Source organism: Pyricularia pennisetigena (assembly GCF_004337985.1).
Source record: "Pyricularia pennisetigena strain Br36 chromosome 4 map unlocalized Pyricularia_pennisetigena_Br36_Scf_6, whole genome shotgun sequence".
Taxonomy (NCBI): domain Eukaryota; kingdom Fungi; phylum Ascomycota; class Sordariomycetes; order Magnaporthales; family Pyriculariaceae; genus Pyricularia; species Pyricularia pennisetigena.
Window position 1 is genome coordinate 599496 of NW_021940918.1, and position 26652 is coordinate 626147.

At 48.5% G+C, this 26652-nt stretch overlaps 9 protein-coding genes across 9 annotated transcripts; 5 read left to right on the forward strand and 4 right to left on the reverse strand.

The window, feature by feature from the left end:
- Positions 1–2225: 2225 nt before the first annotated feature.
- PpBr36_05762 (uncharacterized protein) lies at positions 2226–3704 on the reverse strand (the record flags this gene model as incomplete). The annotated part of the gene is made up of 2 exons (XM_029892913.1): positions 2226–3040; positions 3095–3704. The coding sequence occupies 2 exons, from the start codon at positions 3702–3704 to the stop codon at positions 2226–2228; spliced, it is 1425 nt and encodes a 474-aa protein (XP_029746516.1).
- A 1022-nt stretch (positions 3705–4726) lies between these two features.
- PpBr36_05763 (uncharacterized protein) lies at positions 4727–5806 on the reverse strand (the record flags this gene model as incomplete). The annotated part of the gene is made up of 2 exons (XM_029892914.1): positions 4727–5152; positions 5177–5806. 2 exons carry the CDS (start codon positions 5804–5806, stop codon positions 4727–4729), a joined length of 1056 nt encoding a protein of 351 aa, XP_029746010.1.
- Positions 5807–6200: 394 nt separating this feature from the next.
- Positions 6201–6842, reverse strand: PpBr36_05764 (uncharacterized protein; the record flags this gene model as incomplete). The annotated part of the gene is made up of 1 exon (XM_029892915.1): positions 6201–6842. The coding sequence occupies one exon, from the start codon at positions 6840–6842 to the stop codon at positions 6267–6269; it is 576 nt and encodes a 191-aa protein (XP_029746517.1). The 3' UTR covers positions 6201–6266.
- An 859-nt stretch (positions 6843–7701) lies between these two features.
- PpBr36_05765 (uncharacterized protein) lies at positions 7702–9596 on the forward strand (the record flags this gene model as incomplete). The annotated part of the gene is made up of 3 exons (XM_029892916.1): positions 7702–8214; positions 8301–8472; positions 8551–9596. Coding segments are annotated over 3 exons (1428 nt in total), but the record flags the coding sequence as incomplete, so codon positions are not given.
- A 1692-nt stretch (positions 9597–11288) lies between these two features.
- PpBr36_05766 (uncharacterized protein) lies at positions 11289–12557 on the forward strand (the record flags this gene model as incomplete). The annotated part of the gene is made up of 1 exon (XM_029892917.1): positions 11289–12557. A coding segment is annotated over one exon (1269 nt), but the record flags the coding sequence as incomplete, so codon positions are not given.
- A 458-nt stretch (positions 12558–13015) lies between these two features.
- PpBr36_05767 (uncharacterized protein) lies at positions 13016–13543 on the forward strand (the record flags this gene model as incomplete). Its single annotated transcript, XM_029892918.1, has 2 exons — positions 13016–13259; positions 13302–13543. Coding segments are annotated over 2 exons (486 nt in total), but the record flags the coding sequence as incomplete, so codon positions are not given.
- Positions 13544–13810: 267 nt separating this feature from the next.
- Positions 13811–14426, reverse strand: PpBr36_05768 (uncharacterized protein; the record flags this gene model as incomplete). The annotated part of the gene is made up of 2 exons (XM_029892919.1): positions 13811–13846; positions 13905–14426. 2 exons carry the CDS (start codon positions 14424–14426, stop codon positions 13811–13813), a joined length of 558 nt encoding a protein of 185 aa, XP_029746159.1.
- Positions 14427–19889: 5463 nt separating this feature from the next.
- On the forward strand, positions 19890–20180 carry PpBr36_05770 (uncharacterized protein; the record flags this gene model as incomplete). Its single annotated transcript, XM_029892920.1, has 1 exon — positions 19890–20180. One exon carries the CDS (start codon positions 19890–19892, stop codon positions 20178–20180), a length of 291 nt encoding a protein of 96 aa, XP_029745592.1.
- A 2978-nt stretch (positions 20181–23158) lies between these two features.
- PpBr36_05771 (uncharacterized protein) lies at positions 23159–26558 on the forward strand (the record flags this gene model as incomplete). Its single annotated transcript, XM_029892921.1, has 3 exons — positions 23159–23600; positions 23831–24405; positions 24456–26558. The coding sequence occupies 3 exons, from the start codon at positions 23159–23161 to the stop codon at positions 26556–26558; spliced, it is 3120 nt and encodes a 1039-aa protein (XP_029745591.1).
- Between the last annotated feature and the right edge of the window lie 94 nt (positions 26559–26652).

Here is a 26652-nt window from a genome sequence, read left to right on the forward strand (position 1 = left end):
GCGCACCTTTATACTATTTTCAGCCATGCATCAGTTGAGCACCAATGGTCACATTTTACAGCCAAAAGAAGCCGTAGAGAAGAATATCAAAACCGCGACCAGCGGCAGTCAGCCGTCTGGACGCGAACGTGAAGATGTTATATCATTATGCGTCAAATGTCCCCTAAATCACGTCTATTCGGAGTTAGGAGTACGCAAATGCTCTTGTGGGCTCTAACAATACAAATCTCCGACTCTGTTTTAATGTTTGCTGGATACTTGTAAGGAGAGTAAGAAATCTCGCCGTCAGGAATCAAGATTACTCGCTTATCCCCAGTGCCGTTTATGAGAATGAGCCTATTGCGAAGCCCCATCAATGTCTCGACCGCTTGTGAGGGATCAACATGCATCCCGCGAAATTGCCGAGAGTAAACCTTTCATTGCACGTCATCCTTCCGTAATTCGCCTTCAACGAAGAGTATTGGGCCTTTATGTCAGAGAGCTCTCGCTTCTTTTTCCCTTGATTCTTGGCTGCCTCGTCCTCAATCCGAGAGAGCAGGGTCTTGAGAGCCAGGGAGCCAGCATAGTGTCGAAATGCGAAGGACTGCGGATGGCCAAAGAATCAAACATATAAGGAAGTGTTCCGTCAGCATCTTGAGATCTCTGCCGAAGGTCCAGCTCAACTTTTTGGAGTATCCGCTACAATAAAACCATTATTTGTTTTGGATTCCAACTGTCAAGAAAAACTACCAGCCATGGGACATCAAAAAAGCCTTGGGGTTATCGACCTTTTTTGCAGCCTGCCTCCAGGTCCTGGTCCAAGGTAGCATACGCCACTCAAAGGCCTAGAAACCTTGGGTACCGGGATATCCTCTTATGAACAAGTGCGATGGTCCTCACCTCTCCCGGACCAACCATCTTGGTCCCATTATAAATTTGACAGACGTAAGAGCCGCCGGCATCGCTGTTTTTGGATGGTTATCGAGTCACATTTGGTCGCTCTTTTGAAACTACCAAAGTCGGGCATGCGTGTTGATGTGCCCAGAGCCAACCGACGTTCCTCCAAGCAGGCCGTCGGGCGAAAATTACATTAGGTAACGAATTAAGAAACAGTAGACAAGATGGGAGTTTCAGTCCCTTTACAAGCAGTGCACGGCGTTATGTTTCGTTCTGAACCAGCCAAGCCGTGAGCAGAACTTGACACTCAAGAACCACAACGCCGCCACGATCTCTTTGTTCTATGAACTTTGAGTGTTAGCCTGAAGATGGACGCTTCTAGGTGAGAGAAAAAAGTGATAGAACTAAAACAGTGGAGAGGAGTCGGGACTCTGCTAACACGCGTGGCGCGTGAGCCTAGAGCGTCCGATAAACGCATTGCAGGGCGCAACCCAGAACTGGTTTTATTTTGAGCATTTCACCCGCCCATTTTCACGCTGTGTTTATGTAGATCTGTCTGACTGGCGATACGTAATGGGCATTCGTCGGTTTTTGTTGGGGAGAGCCAGCCGAGTGAATGCGCCAGGAGCTGCTTGTATTCGAGACATGAATTTAGATACAGCGTACGTAGGCACTAATTAATCTTCCAAATCTTGTTTCAGTCAGCTTGACTTTTTTCTCCCTTTGCTTCGTACCCTTCCAGTCTGTCCATGGCCCCTTGCCCTCCTTCGCTGTGATCAATGTTGACCCTCCGGCCCCCTTTCCTGGCACCACATTTACCTACATCGACTAGACTAGAACCAGATCGATCAGGTTAGGCCTGCTTTCCAGGCCCTCTTGCTCAGGTCCCGTTTGTATTCCCTATTGGCCCGTGTAGGTCATCGATGTAGCCATAGATCGCGAAACAAAATATGACAGAAGAATCCAGGCACTTGCTCCAGATTCCTAGCCAAGCTGATAAAGTGATGCTGATTCTGGTTATCGACTAACTTGTATGCGATTTCACTGGTCGGTTATGGAAGCTGCACTTGTATTTGGATACTGAGTAACAAGCACTACTTGACTATTTTCTATGGGCTTCACGCTGTATGCCAGACTTCGGCCGTGTCTCCGTGTCTCCCTACAACCACGTTGCTAGACTGTGGCTCGGCATCTTCTCCCTGGGGCTGGGGTTTTTGTTCAAGCTCGTTTCTAGGATAGCAACGTCCGGCCAGTTCATCCTTAAATCGAGCCGAATTTTCATTTTACCACTTGCGTGCGGTATATTCGGCATTGCACAGATGCTGGCGCCCACATAACAACATTTTCGTTCAGTCGAATGGCCACTGTGACTCCACGATGGGCACATACGGCCACTCGTCATTTTCCAGCGAAGGGGACAGAGGCTGCGTTTGATCCTGAAGACCTAGTGGCAGTGGCTGTTGTGCAATGTTCGAGATGGGGCTTCTTTCGAAATACCGCAACTTTGTGTTTGTCTCCGTCCCTGGCGATGCATTCGTCGTGTCCGGATTGGAGGAGCCATCATCGCCCATGAGCCCATTTAGCTTCCGTGAGGCGTTCATCGTTTCTGCCGAAAACATATCGGCCTTGCTCAGAACTCCACAGGTAGCCTCTGAGGTACCCGCAGCGTTGGTTTGTATTTGAGCATTCCCCGCCGGGATATCGCTCTCGGTTTGTAGCGAGACGCGGCGTCTTTTTTTTCGCGGCTGTCGTAGTGAAGCTTCACCTGCTGCAATGATCTCATCCTTACACGATTGTTCTGAGGCAGCGCGACCTCTCTTTGTGTGTTTAGTGGTGGTATGGGGTGAGTTCGCTGTCTTTGCAGCAGTGGAGTTGGAGGCGGTGCATATGTTGCGTTTACCAGTCCTCGAGTCGGACTGTGCTCTGCGGGGCGAGGGAGTCGTCGCGGGGGTGTATGGGGACTGATCGAATGAGGTTTCGGGATCGGATGATGGTGTACTCGGCGGCTGTGATAATGGCGGCGGGTTATTGGCGACATCTCGGGTGGGAACTGATGGACTAGGGACAGTAACGCCGGCCGGTATCGAAACGTCCAATCCGGGGCCAGCAGCTTTGTCTTGTGGCCCGGCCGCGGCGGTGCTGCCCTCGCCAGCGCGCTTTTGGTCTTAGAGTTTTTGGTCCTGTTTTGCAGCGCGTCGCCGGGCGCCCTCCTCCCGACCCCGCTGCATTCTGGCCCTTTTCTCGCGGCAGTACTCGTCGCGCTCCTTGCGTGCTTCTCGCACAAACCCGTCGAAAAACATAACCATACTGTCGAACGACATTGTCTGGATCATGTTGAGAAAAGACTTGGAATGGAGTTCGGGCGTATCGTTGGTCGACATGGGCTCGCATGGGGTAATGAGATCACTGATTCCCGAGTTATTGCACTGCTTGCACGTCCATATCCAATCCGAGGGAAGGCCCTTTTCGTCGAATGCCATCAAGTCCGTCACGTTGTCCCAGATTTCTTCCAGCTCAAGCACTCGCTTGGCTTTCTGCGCTGCGAGCCTGGCGTAGAAATCATCTACATTGTTCGATTCGTTCGCGCAGAAGCGCATATCGAGTAGAAAGGCGTAGGGGTCTTGGATAGGGCAGTTTCGCGTGTTGAACCTTTCGTGCAGAGTCGTGAACAATGCGTCGGGCTTTAGTTGAAACTTGTGAGATGGCCAGCTCCATTTGGCATCGTAAGAATCGGTGTAGTAGTTTTTCTCTGGCAGAGTACCGTTTATGGTGGAGAATGGGGATGATGGATGCAGGATCGTGCACAACGACATCAAGCCAGATAACATTTTTTACTCTCCGGACCGCGGCGCTGTTGTCATCGACTTTGGCCTCTCGAGGGAGATCCCAAACAGCACTTCCCATACCTATCACACGGGAGGGACTCCTTGGTATCTACCACGTAAGTTCTTGGGCCGAACCCCAATCGCGGTGCACCAGGGGACGTTTTTGCACTTGGGGTAGTGATGCTTTTCCTCACTGGCAAAATCCCTTTGCCGGAACTATGTAAAGCCCATCCAATATGGTTTATCAACGAGGCGCTGCGTCTTGGATCAGGCGCCAGGCTGGCCATGCAGAAGTGGCTTTCTTTTGTTAAAAATACTTCGGCGACACTGGATTCCACAGACTTATTGGAGGATATAGTCACCCAAATGGTGCAGGCGGTTCCCGCGAACCGGATAATGACGGATTAGTTGGCTGTAAAGGTTGCGGGTTTACAGCCACAATGAAATTGGGCAATGCAAATAGGTATATTCTCTAGTAGATCTATAAGCCCATAGGGTATTGTCTAGTTTGTGAAACATGTTCTGACGCTTGATCCGGTCGAAACTGGTTTAGAGGGACACTTGAATGGGCTCGTATTTTGGACCAAATTTTCACTGTAAACCACTTTTGCTATAGATTAAAATGTAGAAAATAACTGTAAACGATCTATTTGTTTATTTATTTCTTAGTTTCTGCCCAGTGTGCTAAATTGACTCGTTTTGCATTCTGCAAGTCGTTTGTGGATTGTTGTTGTCCCGGCTCTTTTGAAATCGTCATTGGCCAATACATTATTTACTCTTGTCAAAAGTGCCTCGGAGCGTGGAACCTAAATAATCCTGCTTTTTGGAGCTCAAATATCAATTGTCATAAAGAAATAAACGCAATCGCAGGACCATAGGGATACTTCAGCCACTCCAGCAGTAATGATTAATCACATCAAAGAACTGAAAAGTTGCCATAGAAGTACACCTCTTGCAGAACGGGGTTCCATGGCTCTGGCCTAAGTTTTCTAAGTAATCACAAAAGTCAGAGAAACTTGTATCTCTCACCCGACACCATATCTCAACAGAAACGACGCGTACAACTGCGTCTCAAAAGTCCTCTCGTCTTCCTTCATATTCTCGTTTACTGTAAAATGATCGACCGGGAAGGCCATTTCCGCCCACACAAGCCCACGCATTGCCCAATTCTCGGGCAGCGGTCTCCGCTCTGCCGTGGGAGGGAATTCTCTTATCTCGTACTTGGGGGTTTCAAAGCCGACTGCAAACGAGTTTAAGCATAAAGTGAGCAAATGCCAAGGGAAAGAATCCTCCAGGTGCGACATTGCCGGGGGCACGGCACCGCCTGGCCCTTTCAAAACAGACATTTGATGCAAAAACATCAGCCTGACGTTTAGGTAGGAGAGTATATTCAAATCTCCTAAGGGTGACAGGACAATAGTGTCGGTGCTTTCCACGAACTGGAGGATCTCCTTGAATTACTTAGAAAAGCCGACCATATCAACTTCCGCTTCCGTAGTGGAATTTGGGACAGGTTCATCGTCAGAATCCAAAGACTTGGTGGGCTCGGACGGAGCCGCTTGGAATTCGGCCGAAGCCTGCTCGTCAGCGACGATTTTCGGCCTAGAAGGGGCCTTTGTCGAAGCATCAAGTGCCTTCATGAAAATTTTCGTGGATATGTCGTAATCCAAAAGCGCGCATAAATTCGTCACGGCCATCTGATATCCGGATTCGAGCCAGCGGCGAGCGCTTTTCGCCATGGCCAGATCGAGGCTTGAAAGAAACTCATTGCGCGCCTCTTCAAGATCCTCAGTACCTTTGCCGGTGAAAAATGTCCCGTGACATCTAACCAACGCACGATCCACGGCGTGTAGCTTGCCAGTGCCGGACATAATAGGTTCGGAAAGTGTAAGGATCGAGTCTCTGGCGCTATTGAAGGGTATGGGAATACACAGGCTCTTGGCGTAATAAAAGAGCTGCCCTACAATGTCGGACCTCGCTAAAATAGCCAAATGGTGGTACAGGCGCCCCGTAGTTGGTGCCTTGTCGTTAGCTCGCGAGTACCAGTGGCGAGACACAGCGGTCCAGACCTCTCGGTCACGAACATCGTCGTCTTCAATGGCCATTCTGACGTGTGTATAACGAATTAGGTCAGTTCCTCAAAAGTAAATTATAAGAGCGGCATTTGCACGGTCTCAAACAACAGGGCCATTATTGAATATGAGCAGTAGATGAATGTAAGCATGTACTCCAGAGTCTGGCAGGCGATGCCTTAGCAGCCAGCTAAGGTAGATAGCTAGGGGATCTCCGTCTTCCGGAGTGGCTATGGGAATTGCTACATGTCTGGCTAGTTTGACCGTTACTCATGGACTGTTCTGTAAATCGTAATAGGGTAATAATCCAAAAATTTTATTCCTCCTGCTGGCAAGGCCAAACATCTAGGACTAGAGAGACTTCCTGTAGTTTATATTCGGTAACTAATAGCAAAATCTTTTTGAATTGACAGATCTCGGAAAAAGTTCACGCACAAGCAAAATAAAAGGTAATAAGAGATACAAATATTTCCCGACGCTTCGCTTTGTATCCTTAAGGGTGACCAATACCCTCCCTCTGCAGCGGAGCAGGTCCTCGCCGGCTCAAAACGCACTGCATCTCCCAATGACTTATATGGCGGTTTTCTAGGATACGGTCTGGGTGAAGATCACCGCACTGAGGGGCATATCCGGATTCGGTTTTGTTTACCCAAAATTCGTTGGCTGGAGTTTTGCTGTGGAGCGTTTCTGGCCTGAGCCCGTCTTGACCACAGTCGACTTCGTCGCCAAATGTATATCTAAAGCCGGAGTATCCGACGTTGTGGATGGGGGTTTGTGCACGAGCTGTATCAGCTGTCCGCTGGAGCTCAGAGCGTTGACTCTGGCTGGTTGAGCTCAGGGGGTGTTGACCCCATGGCAAATGAAGATCTTTATCTTCATCCACTTGGGCAGTCGGTTCTTCGGGCCCACCCCAAGCAGCAATAGAAGATCCCACCAATAAAGGATGAAGTGGATCATGAAGGTTGATAATTCCACTAGACTGAGAACTGGTTTCGCTTGCCTGCTCGGCAAGGTTACCAGCATCGAAATGGTCGTCGTCGTGGTATACGGCAAATGTTGCACAATCCATGGCTCGAGACGTAGCTGTGTGTTTGACGGGTCGATACCTTTGTTGGTAATGACAGAACACACAGAATTGTTTCTAAGATAGCGTTAGAGATTAAAGAAATTGATCAAATACGTCACGGCAGAATCACGGGAGCGAGCTTCCGCCGGCAAACGTGTCTCCCCTCTTTCGGCGTTTGCCAGGCTATTTCTGATGCCGAGCGGATTTGTTTGGAGGAGACCTGCGACGCGTAAGAACATACCAGGTTGGCGTTCGCGTCCAAATGGAGCCAATTGCCGCTGTTCGCGGTCTTGCATCACATTCCTAAGCTGTGTTTGGCGTTCGCGACGACGCTCCCGCCACCCTTGCCATTGCCTCCACACAAAGACCAGAATAACTTACTGTAGGACGCGACTGATCGGCGTGTTTATTTGCATATTTTGGGATACAACTCCCAAAGTTCTACTGTCTTCCAATCAATTTCATATTCTGACCTGCAACTTAGAATATCGCGCATCCTAGCAAACTTTGAGGGCGAACACGGCGAGCTGTGTCCAATTATTTCTGAAAGATGAACGAAACAAGAACCTTTGTAACGCGACTGCTACGCTGGCAGACCTTGGCTTCGACCAAATCTGTGACTAGATTAGACAGAAGGTTTATTGTTACTGTGATATGCCTCAAGATTTAGTGTTAGGGCGCATAAGATGTTTTTATGCCTCTATTGGCGATAAACGCGCAGCTCCGTAAAGAAGACGCGTATAAGCCACATCGCTCAACCCTCGAGTCTAGGTCCCTTTCCCCCCTTAACTATAAGATGAACAGTATCCTGCTCTTTTCGTTTTTACCATCGGGCTACTCGTGCTAATATCGAAACTTTAAGCGTCGAATCTCGAAGCCGATAAACCTTAACATGTCCACGACAGACGATATTTCTGCCGGTAATGTCTCGACTATTCCTGGGAGCTTTCTCATAAGCAAACTGGGGATAGAGGATATTATCATGCCTCTGATTAGTAGAGTACACGGCAACCCATTTATACGAACTTTGATTCTTATCAACCAAAGCCTCGGCGCCTACCTTCCCACGGCACTTGTCACTGCAACAAGCTTTGTTTGGGTCACTTACCACCTGACACGTCAGTTTTTTTCGTTCGTGTGGCATCTCACGCTTGAGTATATAATATCGACAATCTCCGTGTCCAGCGATGATGAAATCTTTGAACATGTTATGGTTTGGCTGGCCGCCCAGCCCCGGACCGTGAGGTCGAGGCGGCTGATAGCCGAAACGGCTTTCCAGTCCGTGTGGGAAGACGGCACGCGACAGGTAGATCTAGCAACAATTTCCGAGAACGGCAATGAGTACTTGAACTTTTCACAACAAAAGTCAACCACGGTGGGTATATCCAATTTTTAGGTCGATTAAAGTGAGCTGGAAAGGATAGTAATACAATTCATATACTGATAATTTACTCAAACTAGCCAATCCGTTATACCCCCTCCCCTGGTCCCCACATCTTCTCATTCCAGGGCAAGCATTTTAGTATTAACCGGCAGCAAAGATCCGTAATGGACAACAGCAATACAGAATCTGAGGCTGTCACTATCAGGGAAAAAGAGACCTTGATTATTTCCACCTTTGGACTTTCCCCAGGTGAGCCCAAGTTATAGTTTAAATTCTATAGCGCCCTCGATACCTAACTAACAAATAGAACCCCCCGGGTGTATTTAGAGCCTATTAAGCAGTTTTTAGCCCACGCCCGGAAGCATTACCACAAGGACCACGGCGACAAAACGCTCATAATGCGGCCCAATAGCCTCCCACAACGTCGATTCCACGATCGTGCGTGGAGAGAGGTCGCGAAACGTCCAGTTCGTCCCATAAGCACTATCGTGCTCGACCAGGAGCAGAAGAGGGCCGTGCTTTCAGATATGAACGAGTACCTTCAGCCCAAGACGGAACGCTGGTATTCGAACCGAGGCATTCCTTTGCGCAGGGGTTATTTATTCCACGGCGCTCCGGGCACGGGCAAAACGTCATTTTCCTTTGCGTTGGCCGGTGTTTTCGGGCTTGAAATATATGTTATCAGCCTTATAGAGCCGCAGCTGAGCGATGAGGATCTATCCACCCTATTTAACAGCCTGCCGAAAAGATGCATCGTTCTGTTGGAGGACATCGACACAGCCGGAATGAGTAGAGCCGAGGATGAGGTTAGAACAGAAACCAAGACAGATGGACCCGGCGAGTGGAAGGTTGCAGACCTGGCTCGCGCCCTTAAGGTCGGCAGGGGACATGGAGACGATCAAAAAGGTATCTCCATGTCAGGCCTGCTTAACGCCATAGACGGCGTGGCAGCGCATGAGGGTCGCATACTTATCATGACTACCAACAAGCCCGAAATTTTCGATGAAGCCCTTATCCGCCCCGGTCGTGTCGACTTACAAGTGGCCTTTGGCAATGCGACGCAACGGTAGGCCAGCGAGCTGTTCCAGCGCTTGTACAACACCGAATAAAGCGTCAAATCCTCGCAGTGTTTGAGTCAGCTCGACGTTACCGACAAAAAGGACGACCTGGAGACTTCCATTACCGATGCAGATGAGTTTATTGAAATGGCAGCCAAGTTTGGTTCCAAGATCGTTTCAGACCAGATGTCACCTGCCGAGATCCAGGGCTTTCTGCTTAAGAGGAAAACGTGCCCAGGCAAAGCTTTGCAAGATGTTGAGGCCTGGGTCAAGACCTCGTTGGATTACGAGGCAAGCAAAACGACTTCCGGTTGAGGACGCCGATACGCGCACGTCAACGTTGCGAAAGCCCAGGGCGGATTGCTACTATGCTAGAAGTTTTTGCCAGACTCGATAAGGACAAATGAAAAAAGGCCGAAATTCTCCTGATTGTGCCAGGGCGTAGACCTGGACAGAAGGTGTGCACAGCATGGAGCACATGTTTCAGTTTTCTATCTGTGCCGATGTATTACGGCTGACCTTATCCATTATAGATTGTAGCTAGTTCACTTGGCTGACCAATTTTGCCTATCACATTTATATGCACGCTTTTCTTTTTCCAAACACATATATGCTAATCAAATAACTCCGTGACCGTGGTTGCCGATTGTTGGAATTCCATCCCAGTATTGCAGCGGTTGAGAAATATCGAAGCCTGCCTCGAAGAAAATAGAAAGAGAAAAAAAAGCTCAACTCATCTGACCACAGCAATTAGACTGGTTTCTCAGACCATGGTATCCACCTGTCTCGGATTAAAAGTCCTCGAGTCGCAAAATGACAGCGTTCTGACGAGACTATGCTCAAAGGAATGCTTGAGGGTTTTTCCAGGGTTCAATGCCGGGTCGACGAAACCGTTCGAACCACCATCCTGTCTTTCCCACCACCCTCCCAGTTTAATCCCAGCATGTCACAAAGCGCAGTGTAGTCAGCAAAGGAGAAAATGGCTAATGTCGAGCTGGCGGTTCGCCTGTTCAAGTAAAACCCTCACTCTGGAATAAAAAAGAATGTGCTGAGAAAGGAAGCCCAGCCTTTTGTCCCATTGGACCTGTTGCATCTCCTCAAAGTGTCTTGAGTAAAAGTTTCGCACTGGCGTGAGCGATGCTATGCGCAGCAGCAGATTTCCGTCAGCCTCGGTTAGATTGAAAATAGAGCGTGCTGCTGCTGAACCCAAGATCATGAGCGCCTGTTCGGTGCCTGTGTATCCAGTCAGCTTGTCCGGGAGACAAGAGGATGTCAGAGCATGTAGGTAGGCGATACAAATCTTGCTTCTGAAGTTTCCGTTGTCCACAAGACGGCCTAGCTGCTCGTCGATGTTGTAACAATGGACTCGTGTCGAACAGCCTTTAGCGACAAAAACTTCAACATGAGTAGCACTGATGATGTAATAAACCAGAGCTTAAAGATCTCATCTGCCAACGGAAAGTCGACTGACCAGGAACTGGATGTCGCAAGGAAAGCTCCGAGGCATGTTAAGAGAACCGTAGCCAGCAAATTTCATGTACTGTCCAGCTTTGCTACACTCATGCCGGTTTTCGCTTGGACTGATGGGGCCAGGAGCTCCATTTTCCGTTGTGGAAAATATACAATTCTGGCGTCAACATCCAATTTTTCCACAGCCTGCACAAAACCGCCATAAACCGCGCCGCGATAGGCTGGTGCATGGCCAAAGATATTTTCGGGTACAGTATCAAATGACCCGTCCGGAGTATGCAGGTTGCTTGGTTTGCGGCGGTGGCAGCCTCCTGGGCAGTGACAACAGTATCCGCGGTTAGGCACGTCAAGCCGTCACATATTACATTTGAGTTTGTTGCCAACGGACAGAAAGGTAGTTTAGGGTGACGTGTGACATGCAGGGTGCTTACGCGAACTATGGATGGGTGGATGTGTTCAATTCTCTATCCTTGAACCACTTCCGGAACGGTACATGAATGCCGACAGGCTGGAGTTATAAATCTCTAAACTGACCTTTTGCGACATCAAACGCGAATACAAAAGGCACAGCATAGCCCAAGCAGTGCTCCGCAAAACGTGCCAACGAGGACATCTAAGAGGTTTGCCGCAAAGGCGACTGGACAACCGTTAGCAAAGAAACCAAAGGATGAGCCGACTTCGGATGACCTAGCCGACTTTCTGTTCAATTCCGATGCTCTCAACCGGTTTCAGGAACTTGTTACTGCCTGGAGAGCCCGTGATAATGTACGGAGCTTTGCTGTTAGTGGACTGGATCCACATAAGAGGGTGGCCGCCTACTACGAACTCGCTAGCCACTTTGACTCCAAGTCAGTCCTGGCGGCGCTACTCGCTTGTGTTGCCCGGATCCAGACCTTCAGGGAGATGGTTAAAACAAAAGACGGCAGGAAAAATCTGCCTCCGCATACGCTGAAAAGTTTTTACAATCTCTCAAACATCAAGGTCGAATTTTCGACTTTCCGTGTCCACATCTCTAACGCTCGGAATTTCCATAAGATACTCGGAAGTTTGGTGGTCTTTTTGCCATTTCAAGGCAATGGTGAAATCTCTATGCGTCAATTCGAAAGAGGGTGTACGCAAGAAGAATTCCAAAGTTGCCTGAGGTCCCACCCCCATTTAAAAACATTTCAGCAACTGGGACAAACCTTTCTGGATTCGATTTTAGAAGACAGCGGATATCAAATGACGATATTTGAATGTGTCCCTACCAAGCCAGAGCTGCCAAAGCTGCCTCTGGAGTGCCAAGTCCAATTGCTTAAGGTCGGCTATATCCAGGAAAACTTGGGCGAAACCCCCAATTGGCAAAAGCCCGAAGATTGGCTCTGGGACTGGCCCCTACCCCCGGATTGGCTGCCCCCGGATTGTGAATGCATCCTCTGCGAACAGTCAAACTGCACATGCATTCAAAGATACACTACCTGCGAAGGGCTTCACGTCAGCCACTATGGCAAAAAAGGTTTTGGCATCCAGGTGACAAAATCTTACGGGCGACGTCATGTTTTTGGGGAGCTTTTCGGGACTTTTGCTGAACCGGGTTTCTTCTCTAATGGCATGGGTTTGGTATTTGCTAGGGATGATCTGGATGGACAGCCTGTGAGTGCACAGCTGTATACCGGAGATAAAGGGAATATCTTTCGGTTTATCCACCACCGATGCTGTTCTCCCGCGGTCAAGATTGAGGGTATGAGGATATCTGGGAAGTACCGGATGATGGTAGTTTCGGTGAGGGATGTAACTATGGGAGGAGCTTACTGCAAACTGGGGTAGCGGTTTTATAGAGGGTACATGTTTGTGTGAAGACTGTGAAAGCAGTCGGCATAAGTTCTAATCCCTGGCACAATCAGAAAGATTTAGGCATTTCGTAGGTCGTTGTTGAGTCTGGTCAAAATCTCCTATGGTGGCATGGCGGCAACCCGCCCTAGCCTGTTATTTCGATGTTTGTTGAGCTTTAATGAATGTGCTGATCACGATATCCCTTTTCACGGCTTGTGAGTTGTACCATAGGGTGATCAAAGGCCTATTAAATGAGACGGACAACTGTCGTCGAGGCGGTGTAGAACTAGTTCAAAGCCTGTTATCCAATCATTAATCTTGAGGGCTGGCCAAGATAGCAGAGAAATATGTGCCCCAGTTAAGCTGGCCTAACAAAAAAGAAACGAAGAAAAAAAAAGAAAAGAAAAACCGGTCACCCATGCAAGGGCACCTCGCAACCTCCTGCAACTAGCTGTATCCGCACTATCGAAAGCAAGGAGATAGTTGATAGTTTTATCGAGACTGGTAATCGCCTTAACGACAAACTGCGCCGCATTCGCAAGCGTTGCGAGCGCCCCATGCTTGGCTTTAGAAATACTGGCAACAGCAAGCTCCGCACCAAGGCCGGTGTCAGATTTGTTGACGGATTGCTAGGGCGCGAGTACGAGCTGGGCAATGCAGAGATATTATGGCCTCTGTCCGCCTTTGGAACCTCAGGTTCGATGCCAACTGCAAAAACACCCTGAAGAACCTTTGAAGATGAGGTAGGTGATAAATGGGACATGGGCCTGGCAAACGGCCTATACCAAACTCGATGGGAGGAGCAGAACCAACTCATAAGAGCCCAACCCTGCCGCCCCTTCGCAACCTACGTGTTCAAGTACGACTCGACAGGGGAAAAGAACATGGCTATATTTCGTATATATACTAAAGCAAACCTAGAAGTTTGTCGCTTGGGGAGGCTGGTTGAAGTCTATACAAATTGGTTGCCCCCGGCATAACCTCGTTTGCAGCGCTTAATCTCGCCCGAAATCTGGAAAATAAGCAGCCGCAAGTCTCCAGCAATGCCAACCGTTTCACGACCCTCATGCCCAGAGTGGACGTTGGCGACCCTCTAATACTTGCCCAGCTCGGGGTCCCAGTGAGATAATAAGTAAACTTTTGAGATTTGATGCTTTTTGGCGTTCTTTTGAGTAGCCGGACAATGCTCTTGTTTTGGGGGGAGGAAGAGGAGCTTGCGGTCGAGAGTAAGACTCCTGTTGTCTTGACTAAAACCTCTTGTGCTTGCTGGAGCGCTCAAACTGCTGGGTTGAGTGGGGAGAAGCGATGTACATAACCAGCAACCAGTATTTACCAGCAAACGCTGTGATAATCGTGGGTGTCGAACTGATCCCAGTCATCACTTTTCTTCCCCAACGCGTCTTGCTCAAGATACCGTACATTTTGGCGACCATTACCCGACATCTTTTCTCGCCGTGACGTGGTGCTTGCGGGCCAAGAATTTTTGGAGCTCTCGTTTGACTTTCCTTTTTGAACGCCCTCACGAAGTTCAGTAGAGTTTTTTTTCAGTACTGTCTCTGCTACAAGAGCGCCTTTAGGTTGATTGTTCAACACTTTGCTATTACTGCCTTCAATGTCGACTTTCTTCGTAGGTTCGTAGCTTGAGCATTTATACAAGCTGGAATGGTGATTTTTCGTTTGTCTCTTTGCTGGGTGCGTCTCATTTTCCAACCCCACGGTAAGGAATGATTTTGAGGTTCGGCTGGATGATACGCTTGTTTTCTGAAATATCCGTTCAAAAGGGAGATTTTGAGTCAGGCTTTCATTTTCCGAGTCGGAATCACTGTCGATTGCGCATTCGTCAGACTCGGGATACCCGTCCATGATGAGTGTTTTCGATTTGAATGCCGCTTAACAACACAATAGAGAGGTTGGTAAATAATGGAGCGATAAAGATGTCTGCTCAATGAGCTGCCAGAGATGAATGAGCGAATGATAAATACTGCGCTGCGGTATTCGATAGTATGCCCTCTGATTCAGTGTATACAGAGCTAGAACAGCGCAGCCACCCAACACACTTTAAAAGGCAGAAAAAAGCTCAACTAAGTAGCCTGTATAGCTCACTGCACTCTGACAGTGTCCTTCTCTGATATCGCTAATCATAAAGGGAACCATCTTGCCTCCCTCATGAATCTTCGAATAGGGTGATGTAACGGCGTAAGGTTTGTAAAGATACGCCTGGATGGAGGAGGCGACTTGGCGGTTCTTCCAATCAGTCTTTTTGTATCACAAACCCCCCTCCTCAGCACCTCTGCAGATGAATTACATCAGCGTGCTGGCCGGTCCAGGGGCGACATGCGTTGGCGCGATTATTGGGATAACGCGTCGGGACATGTAGTCAAGGTCAGTCCATAGATTTACGACTCCAGCCTATCGACTTTCATTTACTGTTCCCGGGGTGGTCCAATGATCAAGAATATAATGCATAGACCCCATCCACGACCATTTTAAACCCACCCGAGCAAGGGATATCAGTAAAAAGAGGCGAGGGAATCCTCTTGTGTAACCTTCCAAGACCCACCCTATGACACCTCTCTCGCGAGAAATCATCTTATTACCGTGACGGCTTAATGGGTGTACTGTCCCGCTAAGGTGGGTCCTCGAAGGTTCTTTCGAAGGTTGTATCAAAGACAGGAGGTTGGGATGCCAGTCATCCTGCAGCTAGACTGACGACAAATACGTGGTGACAGAGCAGAATGCCAGCATCAGCTTTCGGGACAAATCTAATACCAGCAGCCAGGAATGTGATTGCATTTGAAGAGAGAACAAGATATAACCTTGCATTGCAAAACTATTGAAAATACATAAATAGCAGTCTTGGGTTTCTCTATTACAGCTCAGCAGGTAGTCCAGCAAAAATAATCGACATGTGTGATCATACAAAGGTACGCTTCCTTCATTTTTTTGGCATAGATTGCCTACGAATATTTAACAAAAGTTAAACAGATAACGTACAGTTGCTCCCACACCCAGACTGGTGTGGCGCGATGGTGTCAATCGTATTGCAAGTCGTTACAATCCAACAAGCGATGCCCAGAAAACCTAATTTATGAAACGAGAAAGGAGGATTTGTGCTGTATGTCTGGTCCCTCACATGTCGGCTTAATAAGTTTTCTAACACCATTATAGCTGGCTGTAAGAGAAAAGAATGTAAAGGGAAAAAAGGTTCCACAGGAAAAAAGGAATAGCCAAAAATGGAAGGTCTCTTGAGCAAGACGCGTTAGAACAAGAGGATCTGGCTGTAGCTTTGCTCCCTAATATTCGGGGTTTAATGAAGAATTGTCATATCTCTCAAAGGGCCAACGAGCCACGCCAGCGCGAAACCAGACACTAGACAACGCCGAGGTGGGATGCCACACTATCCCACGAAAACCTCAAAGGCATCGCTGATTCAATCATCCTTCCGCCTCCTACAGTCTTAACTCTGGTTACCACTAATAACGGCTGGTTCGTCGAGGATACCCGCTCTTGGCCCCAAGGTATGACATCCATATTTCCCGATGTCTACGCCACTGATCACGAATCTCACATGTCAGCCGGCATCTGTCGTTTTTCAATTTACTATAAGCTCGTCCAGACTCTCCTCTCTCGCATTAGGACCAGGTAACCAAGGACTGAGAGGAGAAGAAGCAGAGAGGTATGTTTATCTCAATTAGATCACTAAATTGCCCCGAACGACCCGTTCGTTAGCAGCACAACTTCAAGCTTCTTCCTCCACCCTGTGCCTCTCAATGCAACCCCCAAGGACCCACCACCTCCCTGCCTACATGACGCACAATTTCATGGGACGTTCAAGGCATGTGATGAGAAGCACTGTTAGTAAATTACAAGACAGAATCCTAATCAGAACCAATGGTATCGCATCTGTGTTCGCCGTCATTTCTCTCGGAAACGTTTTAAGCCATCTGGACGCGAACGCGGATGTGTTGTAATCATTACGCGTCAAAGTAATGCACAAGCTGATCATTATCACACTCGCCGACAAGTCTGAAGATATGCGAGGGCCTCCAGATCCAAAAGAAGAAGATGGTGACTCACAAATACACGTTACAAACCTCGCGTCCTGTTGTTACTTTTGAAGTTGATTGGTGCTGGCCTGCCAATTGGAGTGATCTGGCCTTCAAGCTAGGGTGCCTATGGATGCCTTCTTCACAACAACATGCGGTTTGGCGAACCAAGGCAGCGGCAGAATAAAACTCTTGTGGGGGACCAAACCCAGCGATCTACATAGGGACCGCACCATCTCGACCGCACCCTCTCGACTGAGTGGCCAAAGTTTGCCGGGGGCTGGTGCATATCCGGTTTAATGATGAGCATTTAGCACCAGTCTTGTGCTTGTGGGGCTGAAAAGATGAAGGCCCAAGAAGAAACTGAAATCACTACACTACTTTGAACCGCAAGTTTCAGGGAAAGAGCATGGTTCAATATCCCACCTTCAGTATTGAGGGATTCGTAATGCCGGACAAGGCTACAACATCAGCCGGAGAGTTTTGGCCCGGTAACAACGGTGACAGCTAAGTTCGATGCAGGGGGTGCTCTACGCTCACCCCCTTGATGATAGGTTGCATGGGCCCCTACAGGCAAACTTCAGCGCATTTGCTACACACCCAAACAAGGTAAACAAACTCGCGCCCAACTAACGTGTAAGTTTGAACAATAGAGCATGAAAGATTTCATCAATCGAGCAACTGTGCGGTGCTGAGTACGCTTTTGGATGCTGCTCACTAACTGGTTCAAACACAGATTTTATGTCCGAATATTGGCCATCAAAGGAAGGCAGAGCCGGGAAATTTTGATTGCTCTTCTAGGAACCATTCTCGTTTCGCCCAAAACCTGCATTGTGTATTATCTTCACTGCACCTGATTTCGACTGATCAGCATCCTTGTCCGTATTTAGCTTCTGTCCCTAAGTAGGCCTTGCTACTTCTCTTCAGAGAGTTTAACCGCTTTTACGTAAGGAGAGTCTGCATTATCGGTGGCATCAGGCTAGGTCCCTGTATTAACAACAGTGTTTCCTGTCGCATACAAACAGAAGCTACTGAATCTGTTAGCGGTGAATTCATTTCCTAGCAATTGTTTTTGTTGATTTGGACAGGGGATGCTTTCTGTAAGGGCCTGAGGTACATGAGGTACAAAAGTTGGAGATGTCATTGGATTGGGCAAACAGGGCTGGTCGGCCTGCTAGCACTCCAAGCTCTCTCTCTCTACTATGAGCAGGGGGTAAATGCTACTGGATCCAAATGGTTGCCTTTTTAACCAAGGTTTGGGCGAACCAAAGGCGACATATATAAAGAGCAGATTTCAGCAAACCAAGATGTCCTGAACAGTTGAGCTTCTTCATTCCTCGTCAATGCGATTCGTATCCCAAACTCCTTTTTGTACCAGCAAATTCCGATTGCCGTCCTTATTCTTATGAATTGCCGCCACCTTCAGAAATCTGCAATCGAGAAAAAAATACTTCTCACACAATGGTAAAACCAACCACAGGTTCGACTGCAGTTTCGACGGTCTGCGAATCGTCTGCCGAAGCCGGAAAGGTCAACAAGCTGGTAAAACAGCTAGAGACACGTCCTATAGGTGAGGAGCACTTGGTGGATGAGGTAAAAGGCGTATATGCTGGGTAAGTCTTGGCACAGCGTGGACCAGAGCACAAGATACGGGCGGCTTCCCACCTGCCTGCCGAAAGGCTGGCGTGCGACAGAAGCCTGTTAACTGCACTCGACATAATCATCTGAAGTGAGGCTGGCGTATTCATATCGTACTAATCCTGCTGCAATCTAGTCTTGTCATGGTCGAGAACAAATGCATAGAGGTCGATAATGCACACTACTCGCTGAATAACGACTCGGCTTCCCCAAAGCTAAATACCGACCAGTGGCAAGCTCTTATTGCCTTGCACCGGACGCTACTACATGAGCACCACGACTTCTTCCTCGCCTCTCAGCACCCTTCGGCAAGTCCAGCACTGCGACGCCTTGCCTCCAAATATACAATGCCGGCGCGCATGTGGCGACACGGCATTCATACTTTGTAAGACTCCCTGATAACTCTGTCATGGTTTTGCGAGGCAGACGAGACTGATTCTTTGTCTACTTGAAGTTTGGAGCTGTTGAGGCACCGGTTGCCACATTCGCTTGAGTACATGCTCACATTCATCTACTCCTCGTACTCTATGATGGCACTTTTGTATGAAACTGTACCAGCTTTTAAATATACTTGGATAGAATGTTTGGGAGACCTTTCACGATATAGGTAAGTACGCCCCTTTTGTGTTCTGCTCCTCTGAAAAATTGCCCGCCTAAATGGTATTGCGTGAGTCTAGAATGGCCATTGAAGACGACGACGTTCGCGACAGGGATGTCTGGACAGCTGTTTCTCGCGACTAGTACTCGCGAGCTAGCGACAAGGCGCCCACCACCGGACGCCTGTACCACCACCTAGCAATTTTAGCGAGACCTAACGTTGTAGCACAGATTTTTTACTACGCCAAGAGCTTATGTGTGCCCATTCCCTTTAAAATCGCCAGGGACTCAATTCTCACGCTTTTCGAACCCATTATGGCTGGCTCATACGGTGAATTGCACGCCGTCGATCGTGCGTTGGTCAGATGTCACGGGACATTCTTCACCGGCAAGGGCACCGAAAATTTCGAAGAGGCGCGCAAAGAATTCATTTCCAACCTCGACCTGGCTGTGGCCAAGGGCGCACGCCGTTGGTTGGAGGCAGGATATCAAATCGCCGTGACAAATATTTGTGCACTGTTGGAGTACGGCTTGTCTACCAACGTTCTCATTATGGCACTTGACGCTTCGACCAAAGACATTCCAGTCGGAGACAAGCCGGCTTCGGCCGAGCAAGAAGCTTCAGAGACGCAGAAACCATCCAATACTGACGATGAAAATGCTCCAGTTACCACCACCACGGAGGCCAAAGATGACGTAGTCGACCTCTCAAAATGTTTAAAGAAGTTCTCCAGTTTGTGGAAAGCACAGATACAATTGTTCTTTTACGGCTGGGCGATCTGAACATACTTTCTTACCTCAACGTTAGGCTCATGTTCTTGCATCAAATGGCCATCCTAAGGGACCAGGCGGGACCAAGGCTCAACCACCGGCGATTTCGCATCTCGAGGCTTCTTTCTCTTGGCATCTACTCAGTTTATGCTTAAACTCTTTTGCAGCGGGTTTTGAGTCTCCCAACAAATACGAGACGAGCGAGTTCCCCCGCATAGGCGAGGGGAGACCGCTTCCCGAGGATTGAGCAACGCGCGGGCTTGTTTGGGCGGAGATGGCCTTTCCGGCCGATCATTTCAGCGTCAATGAAGACATGGAGGAAGCCGAGAAGATGTTTGAGAGTCCATTGATGGGAGAACAACGTCGTGAGAGGTGTCTGTGGCTCGCGTACCAGATCGCACAGATTCGAACCTCGGGAGACGGCGAGGAGGGTCGTTGGACCACGTACGACGTGAACACAAAAAAGTTTCGTCCGACGGCCAAGTATGTGTCAGCCGTTAACATACACTCTTCTATCACTAAAACCACGTTCCTGGACGACGAGGACGTCCTCCCAGAGGCGTAGCTCGCGAGCACCAGCTCAGGGCCAGAAAGCACAGATGGAGTATTGTCAGGCGAGGAAACAAACTAAAAGCCTGTCATCATTCAGTTTCCTGAGAAAGATGGGAGAGCCTGGTTTCGAGGCAGCAGCAACTTTTCTGTGTGATACATCTGGGTCCTTAGCCCAGTTATTGAAAATTTGGTCAAAATTTGAGACAAAGTTTGATTGTATGGATTTCAAAGTGGGTTAGGGCGAAAGCAACTGGAATCAAAATCAAGAGTTGGTGAAGGGCAACAGGATTTGCATGCTCGTTGTAACGGCCTCAACAGAGTGCTAGCAGCTTTACCGATTGTAGATGGATTTGTAGAATATTGAAAAGACGAACTCCACCACCGTTTTTCTAAACCTCCAAAGACCCAAGCTTGCCCTCGACTGAAAGTTGAAAGCGTGAACATATTTTCAGCCTCAGTGCTCGAGGCAGCCCATGCCGTGGCGACTATTGCGCCATCTTATTTATGAGGCTACTGTGAAGTCACGCAATATTGAGAAAGATTTACGACAGGTTCGCGAAGACGCGCTCTAGGCCATGCATACCGTTGCTTCAACATCGAGATGAGGGCAACCTACCATAGGGCGCGAATCAGCTGGTTTATTAATATGTTTTAGGATACGTAAACCAGCGATTCAGTTCGCGTCCCGGAGGAGTGATTTGTCAAGAGTGGATCTTTTCGATAGTGATAATTTATATCCGAAGGTGCATTTGGCAGCCCCTTTTTCCTGGGCGTCAGTCATAATGTGAAATGAAACCCTTTGTAGATGGAAGCATACGTTGTTTGCTGATCCCAGCTCAATCAAACTTCATCCTAGCAGAGAGACTGCATGAAAGCCGGCTGAGCAATGCGAGAAGGGTGTGGAGTCAGTGGCTGCAGCTATTAAAACACCCTGCGCTTTGTGGGTTGCACAGTTTCTCCTTTAGTGGAGGTCTCCTTATTTACATTTCACCTTCAGACTTGACTGGACACGGACCGTAGTAACGTTAAAACCTGTTATCAGGTCGTAAGCCTTGTTCAAGACCTGTGATCCAATCGCTTCTATGTGACGTGCTGATTGACATCCCAAAACAACAACAAACAAGTGTTTTTGTGTGGAAGGAATTGTGATGATGGTTGGGAGATGCGTCTTCGCGAACGCGTTGTCGGTAGTTGCAAGTGTCATGGTGACCCTGCGGTGGCGCTACGCAGTATAGAGCAACATAAAATACCAATCTTGACCGGTTCTGATTCAGTTTCTTTGTTGAAATACATTCACTCAGGCTGAGAAGCAGGAAGCATCGCGGTCAAATCCAGGCCTCGGCGCAATATTCCCTAAGCTGAGCTACCAGCAGAGGAGTTATGATGGAAGAATTTTTTTTACAAGAATTCATGAGCTCCAGCACAGGTACGATAGCCATCTGTGGCAGGGAGAAGATGAAACTCCGCTATTGGAGCCGATCAACTATTCCCACAGCACTTGGCCTGCTCAAACACATCCGAGCTTAGAATATGTCTTCCAAACGAATTCGACGGCACTTGAGGCACAAACCATCGGTGAATTGCTATGTTGCACCTATCCCGCACAAAACTACTAACTGTGTGCACTTTCGCATGGAATAAAATACAGGCCATGGTCAGCATGACGGGCTGCAAATCCAAGCCGGCGTGGCATATAATTCACTACCTTTGGAGAACTCGATGGTTCTCGACCCACAGTCCGGGGTCACAGCTCATTTTGAAAACCTTGAATATCTGCCTAGCCAACAACAAACGTTTACACCTGCTACCCAGACCTCAAGCCCGATTCTTGAGCAGGTTGTTAATAGAAGGTTCACCTGTTTTATCTGTCTAAAGACATATGCGAGTAATGGTGGTTTGAAGAGGCATCAGTCAATACGTAAGAGTGCTTCTTGTCTTGAATTTGATTATACGATAACTAACGTACGAATAGAACACAGCCAACTTTCTTCGGGTTTACAAACTTACGCTTGTAAACTTTGCAACACAAAGTTTACGCGCAAAGACAGCCTACAGCGTCATTTAAATAGGATACATGAGAGTGACGAAATTCGTTGTAGGAAATTACAATCTGACGGTTCGAGCTGAAAGTATGGGCTTTGGGCTTCTGAGCGGTTGGTAATGGGTTAGGCAGCAGGGAGTATTTTTGTCCTTGACAGGCTTAGTTGCAGCGATTCTGGATGCCCTCCGAAGCGTGCTTTTTGTGGGTTCATTTGTGTAACGAGAGACTGGTTCTGAACCCAGGAGCATCACAAAAATACGTTGCTGTGTAATCGTTTTCCGACTTCTGATTACGGCAGAGCCTGCTAAAAGATAGGGAGGTACGGCCATTTCGTATGAGATCATGGTTTTTCCCTCAATTGAACCTGCGACAAGCTGCTGCGGATGACCCAAGGGTTATGAGAACCTATATTGCAGTCCCATCATAATTCAATATCTTTGGATGAATTTTCTGAGCACAATGATAGAAACCCTTTTTTGAGCGTCTGGCGTCACATTTTCAATCCGATGAAGCAGCAGACGTTAAATGGAAAGCCCGACCTGCTGAGAAAGTGGAGGGTGGAAAGGGGTTGTGTTCATTGGACTGCATCGGGCGCGCCTGGCATTCGCGCCGTGTCGCGACCCGGGAAAGCAAATGATCAACTGGTGTTATCGCCTTACCGCGTGGTGATTGGCCAGAAATGAAGAGGAGTCAAAGTCGTGTTCGTTGTTCTTATTCGTCTTCGATGTACTTGCACTGGCGCGCACGGACCAAAAGTAGTCGCCCAGGGGCGACTACTTTTGGTCCGTGCGTTTGGCGCTGTGCAATGGAAAAAAGCGCAATAGAACGGCTTCGTTTGTCAGCCATACCCATGACAATCGAGAGTCTGTAAGGAATATTGCCAGTTTCCCCATGCTGCACCGGTCGTTGATGATCTTGGACAATTTGCTAGATTGAAACAGCCCGACAAAATGGCAAACCTGAACAGCTTTCTTGATGGCGCGCCTGAATACATTCGCTGTAACAAAGAAGTAATTGCGTGGCTTTCAGAGAAACTGGAAACGCTAGGATCAGCAAAGAAAATCGAAAGGCTAGAGGCTGAAATTGAGAAGCTCAAAGGTAGCCGGTCCAACGAAGAGAATCTTCGAAAGCAAGCCAACGACTGGAAAGCCAAGTACGAAAGCTTGCACAGAGCAGTCACGATTTCAAAGCATGAGCATTCTGAGGATAATGCCGAGCTTATCGAGAAAACCAGACAACAGCTGCTCAAGCAGTACGATGAAGAGATTGGACGTCGGGCCGAGAACGAGCAACGGCAAGCACAGCAGGTCATAGAGCAAGCCAAAAAGATCGAGAGATTGCAGGCTGAAAACGCAAAATACAGACAAGTACTGGAAAAGGCCAAAAAACAAGGTATGTTGACGTTTGGTAAGCCACCAGACAAAAAAGCTAACCAGGCCCAGCTTTCCATCCCTCTCCACCGAGGAAGGTGACGTCGACCAGTGGCGATGTTTGCGACGGCCTTACTGGGTATAATATAAAGTCGTTAACGGTGAGCAACGAAAAGCAAAGTGGCAGCCCAAACAATTCCCACAGCACTTGCAGCAGCGTATCCAGCGATATCCAGGGCAATGCGCATTCAGACGCGGCGGTCAAACTCGCTGTATTAACCCTTGATGCCGAATTGTCCGAATCCCACACAAAAAATTCGATCGACGTTGAATCTTTGCAGCTGCCGAGGCGGCGCCCGGGCCTCAAATTCCCCCAATTCGGAGGGTCCTGTGAAACAAGGCTTGGTCAAATGATTGACTGGGGTACACTATCTTTCCCCAAACGCAAGGCCGAGGTCAGGTACTTCAACCCCGATACGTTTATCGGGGCTGGTGTCTTTTACCAGCTATGTCGCATGGATTCCTGTCGCATCATTGAGTACGGAAAAGACCGGTCCATCAATGGTAAATTCCGGAAGCACGCCGCCATTATCCTTTGCCATGTCGCAGCTGGAAACCAATTGTCATTCATACAGCCTGACCATTTCGTTGTCGCTATTGTCGACTCCGGAGAGAAGGCAGTGCAACATTTGCAAAAAGAAAGGGTTCAAAAAGACCGAAAATCGGGGAGCCTGTCCTGCTGGGGAATGGAAAACGCCCTGGTAAACAAGCTAAAAACCGATATTGAACAAGCCTGGAACTTAAACTTGAATGTTTCTCAGAAGGAGGTAAGAGGTCCTGACGACAATATGGTGAATATGTTTCTAACTCGACGTAGTTTGACTATGCCGGCAATACTTGTTTACTTCAATGCGTAACAGCGGTACGATCATATTTCGGCAAACATACCCCACAAGAAGGTGACCAATACTCTATTCGATTATTTTACCTCGAGCGATTGCTGGAGGAATGGGTCCGTGAAGAAAACGATTCTGGCACGTCAAAAACCTCGCAAAACAAACTTCAAAGCCGGACTCCACCAGCAGCCATCGCGCTAGCTGAACCATCTTCCCATCCCAAGGTATGCGGGGTGGAATATCGGCAGGTTCCTTGCCAGGGTGGCGAATTTGTGCTGCTTCTTCCAAACCCTGAACAATATCGGGACCTAAAAGAAAGAAGGAATGGTAGCCCTTTGCTTTTCACTGTCGCCGAGAAACTCGGAGCACGAAAGCAGGGCGCATTCGTTATCGAAATCCCCACAGCCTCTCGACCGGAACTTCCCGAACAAAGACCTCAGCAAGCAGAGTGCACAACCTACTTCCCGGAAAAGCTCGACGGCTTTTGGCGGCTCTTCACTAAAAAAGAAGGATCAAGCCTTCCTCTTTTACCTGCCAATCCACAGAAGGTTGGCTGTTTGGATGCCGCCATCAAGGCGTACGAAAATCTCGTCGCGGAATCATTCAAACAAAAGAAAAGCTTGGAGGGTGTTGCTTATCAAACGGACATCCCAGCAGAGACCAGCAACGAACGGGATTGTGCTTATTTGCCTCCAGAAAGCCCTATTTGGCCAATCCGAGGCAACAAACTACCTCGAACAGGCATACCGGGACTCCATACTCCGACATGCTACCGAGGGACCCCTTTCGCTCCGTTTGCATGGCATCACGAAGACTTTGAGCTGGGCGCGATCAATTATCTTTATTATGGGCAGAAAATATGGTTTGTCACACACCCAGGGTTCTTTGACAAAGCATCCGCAACGTTTAAAGAAGCCCTAAACATCGACCAAGATCACAGCCAATTTCTGCGGCATGAGGCGGTACATGGCGGTGTTCAGTATCTACGGAATAAAGACATACCGACGATAGGTTTTATGCAAGAAGCCGGGCAAATAGTCGTCGTTTACCCACGCGCCTACCACTCGGGATTTGGTGCGACGGCGACAGTCGCTGAAGCAGTCAACTATGCCGATCTGCAATACGTTCTTCCGCAAGATTACAGGCCGTGTCACAAGAAATGCCAGCCGTCAGACCCGATCACCGCTGACTTAGTGTTCCCCGAGAACAATTGTGAGCGGACCGCTACCCTACGCCGCAATCCCAAGCCAGTTGCGACTTTGCGCCCCGCGCCGACTTCTCAAAATCCTCGTGGAAGTCATCCAAAAAGGAAACATGTACCAGAGCCGATAAGAACGCCTAGTGAACGGCCTATATCGAACGGAAAGGGGAAGCACAACGAGGCACAAGAGGAGCCATCAAATGAGCCCCCAGCGAAACGACAAAGAGACCTAACCCCTCTTGAGGACATGGCAAATGAGGTCATAAATGCAGAAGAGCGGGCCAAGAGCCACATCATGGCATGTATTGACAACTCAGATCTCAATTTGCCCAACAAGACCATGGAAAAAAAGGCAGATCAATATTTGGCCCTTAGCGCACGTTGGGCAAAGCATGCGCCGTTCAGCAGAATGGTGGCCTTGATATTGGAGACCCACGCGGTTGAGCTGATGTACTATGAATCATTTGGCACTTTATTCGACAAGAACAGAGTTTTGCGGCGATTACCAAGCGAAATAGTTGACAAGTCTCTCGACATGCTGACCGAAAGACCAACCGATTCCGCGTTCAGGACCTGGTTAGGAAGACGCCGTACCTTTTTAAAACTTGGCCTGGAATACCTACTGTTTATACCCGTTGCTGGGGAGAAAAGGATGCCTGGCTTTCAAGACTTTGAACGGTTAACAGACCATCAGATCCAATCATTGCGCAAACTTATCAAGAACTCTGCAAACGCTGATACCATTGCAAAAGTCGGCGAAAGATTTCGACGCAGCATCATTGAAGGTGACATTTCGGTTTGGAAGAATATTGGGCATGATGAAATTCAGGATATGAACCTGGAGGAGATATCACGCCGGACCTTTTCGCTCGAAACAGAGTAGGTGGAAGCCTAGAAAGCGGTTTCCCGTTGGGCAATAATTCAAAGTTCGTATTCTTCCTGATGGCGAGACCCGCAGGAGTGGTGTTAGTAACCTT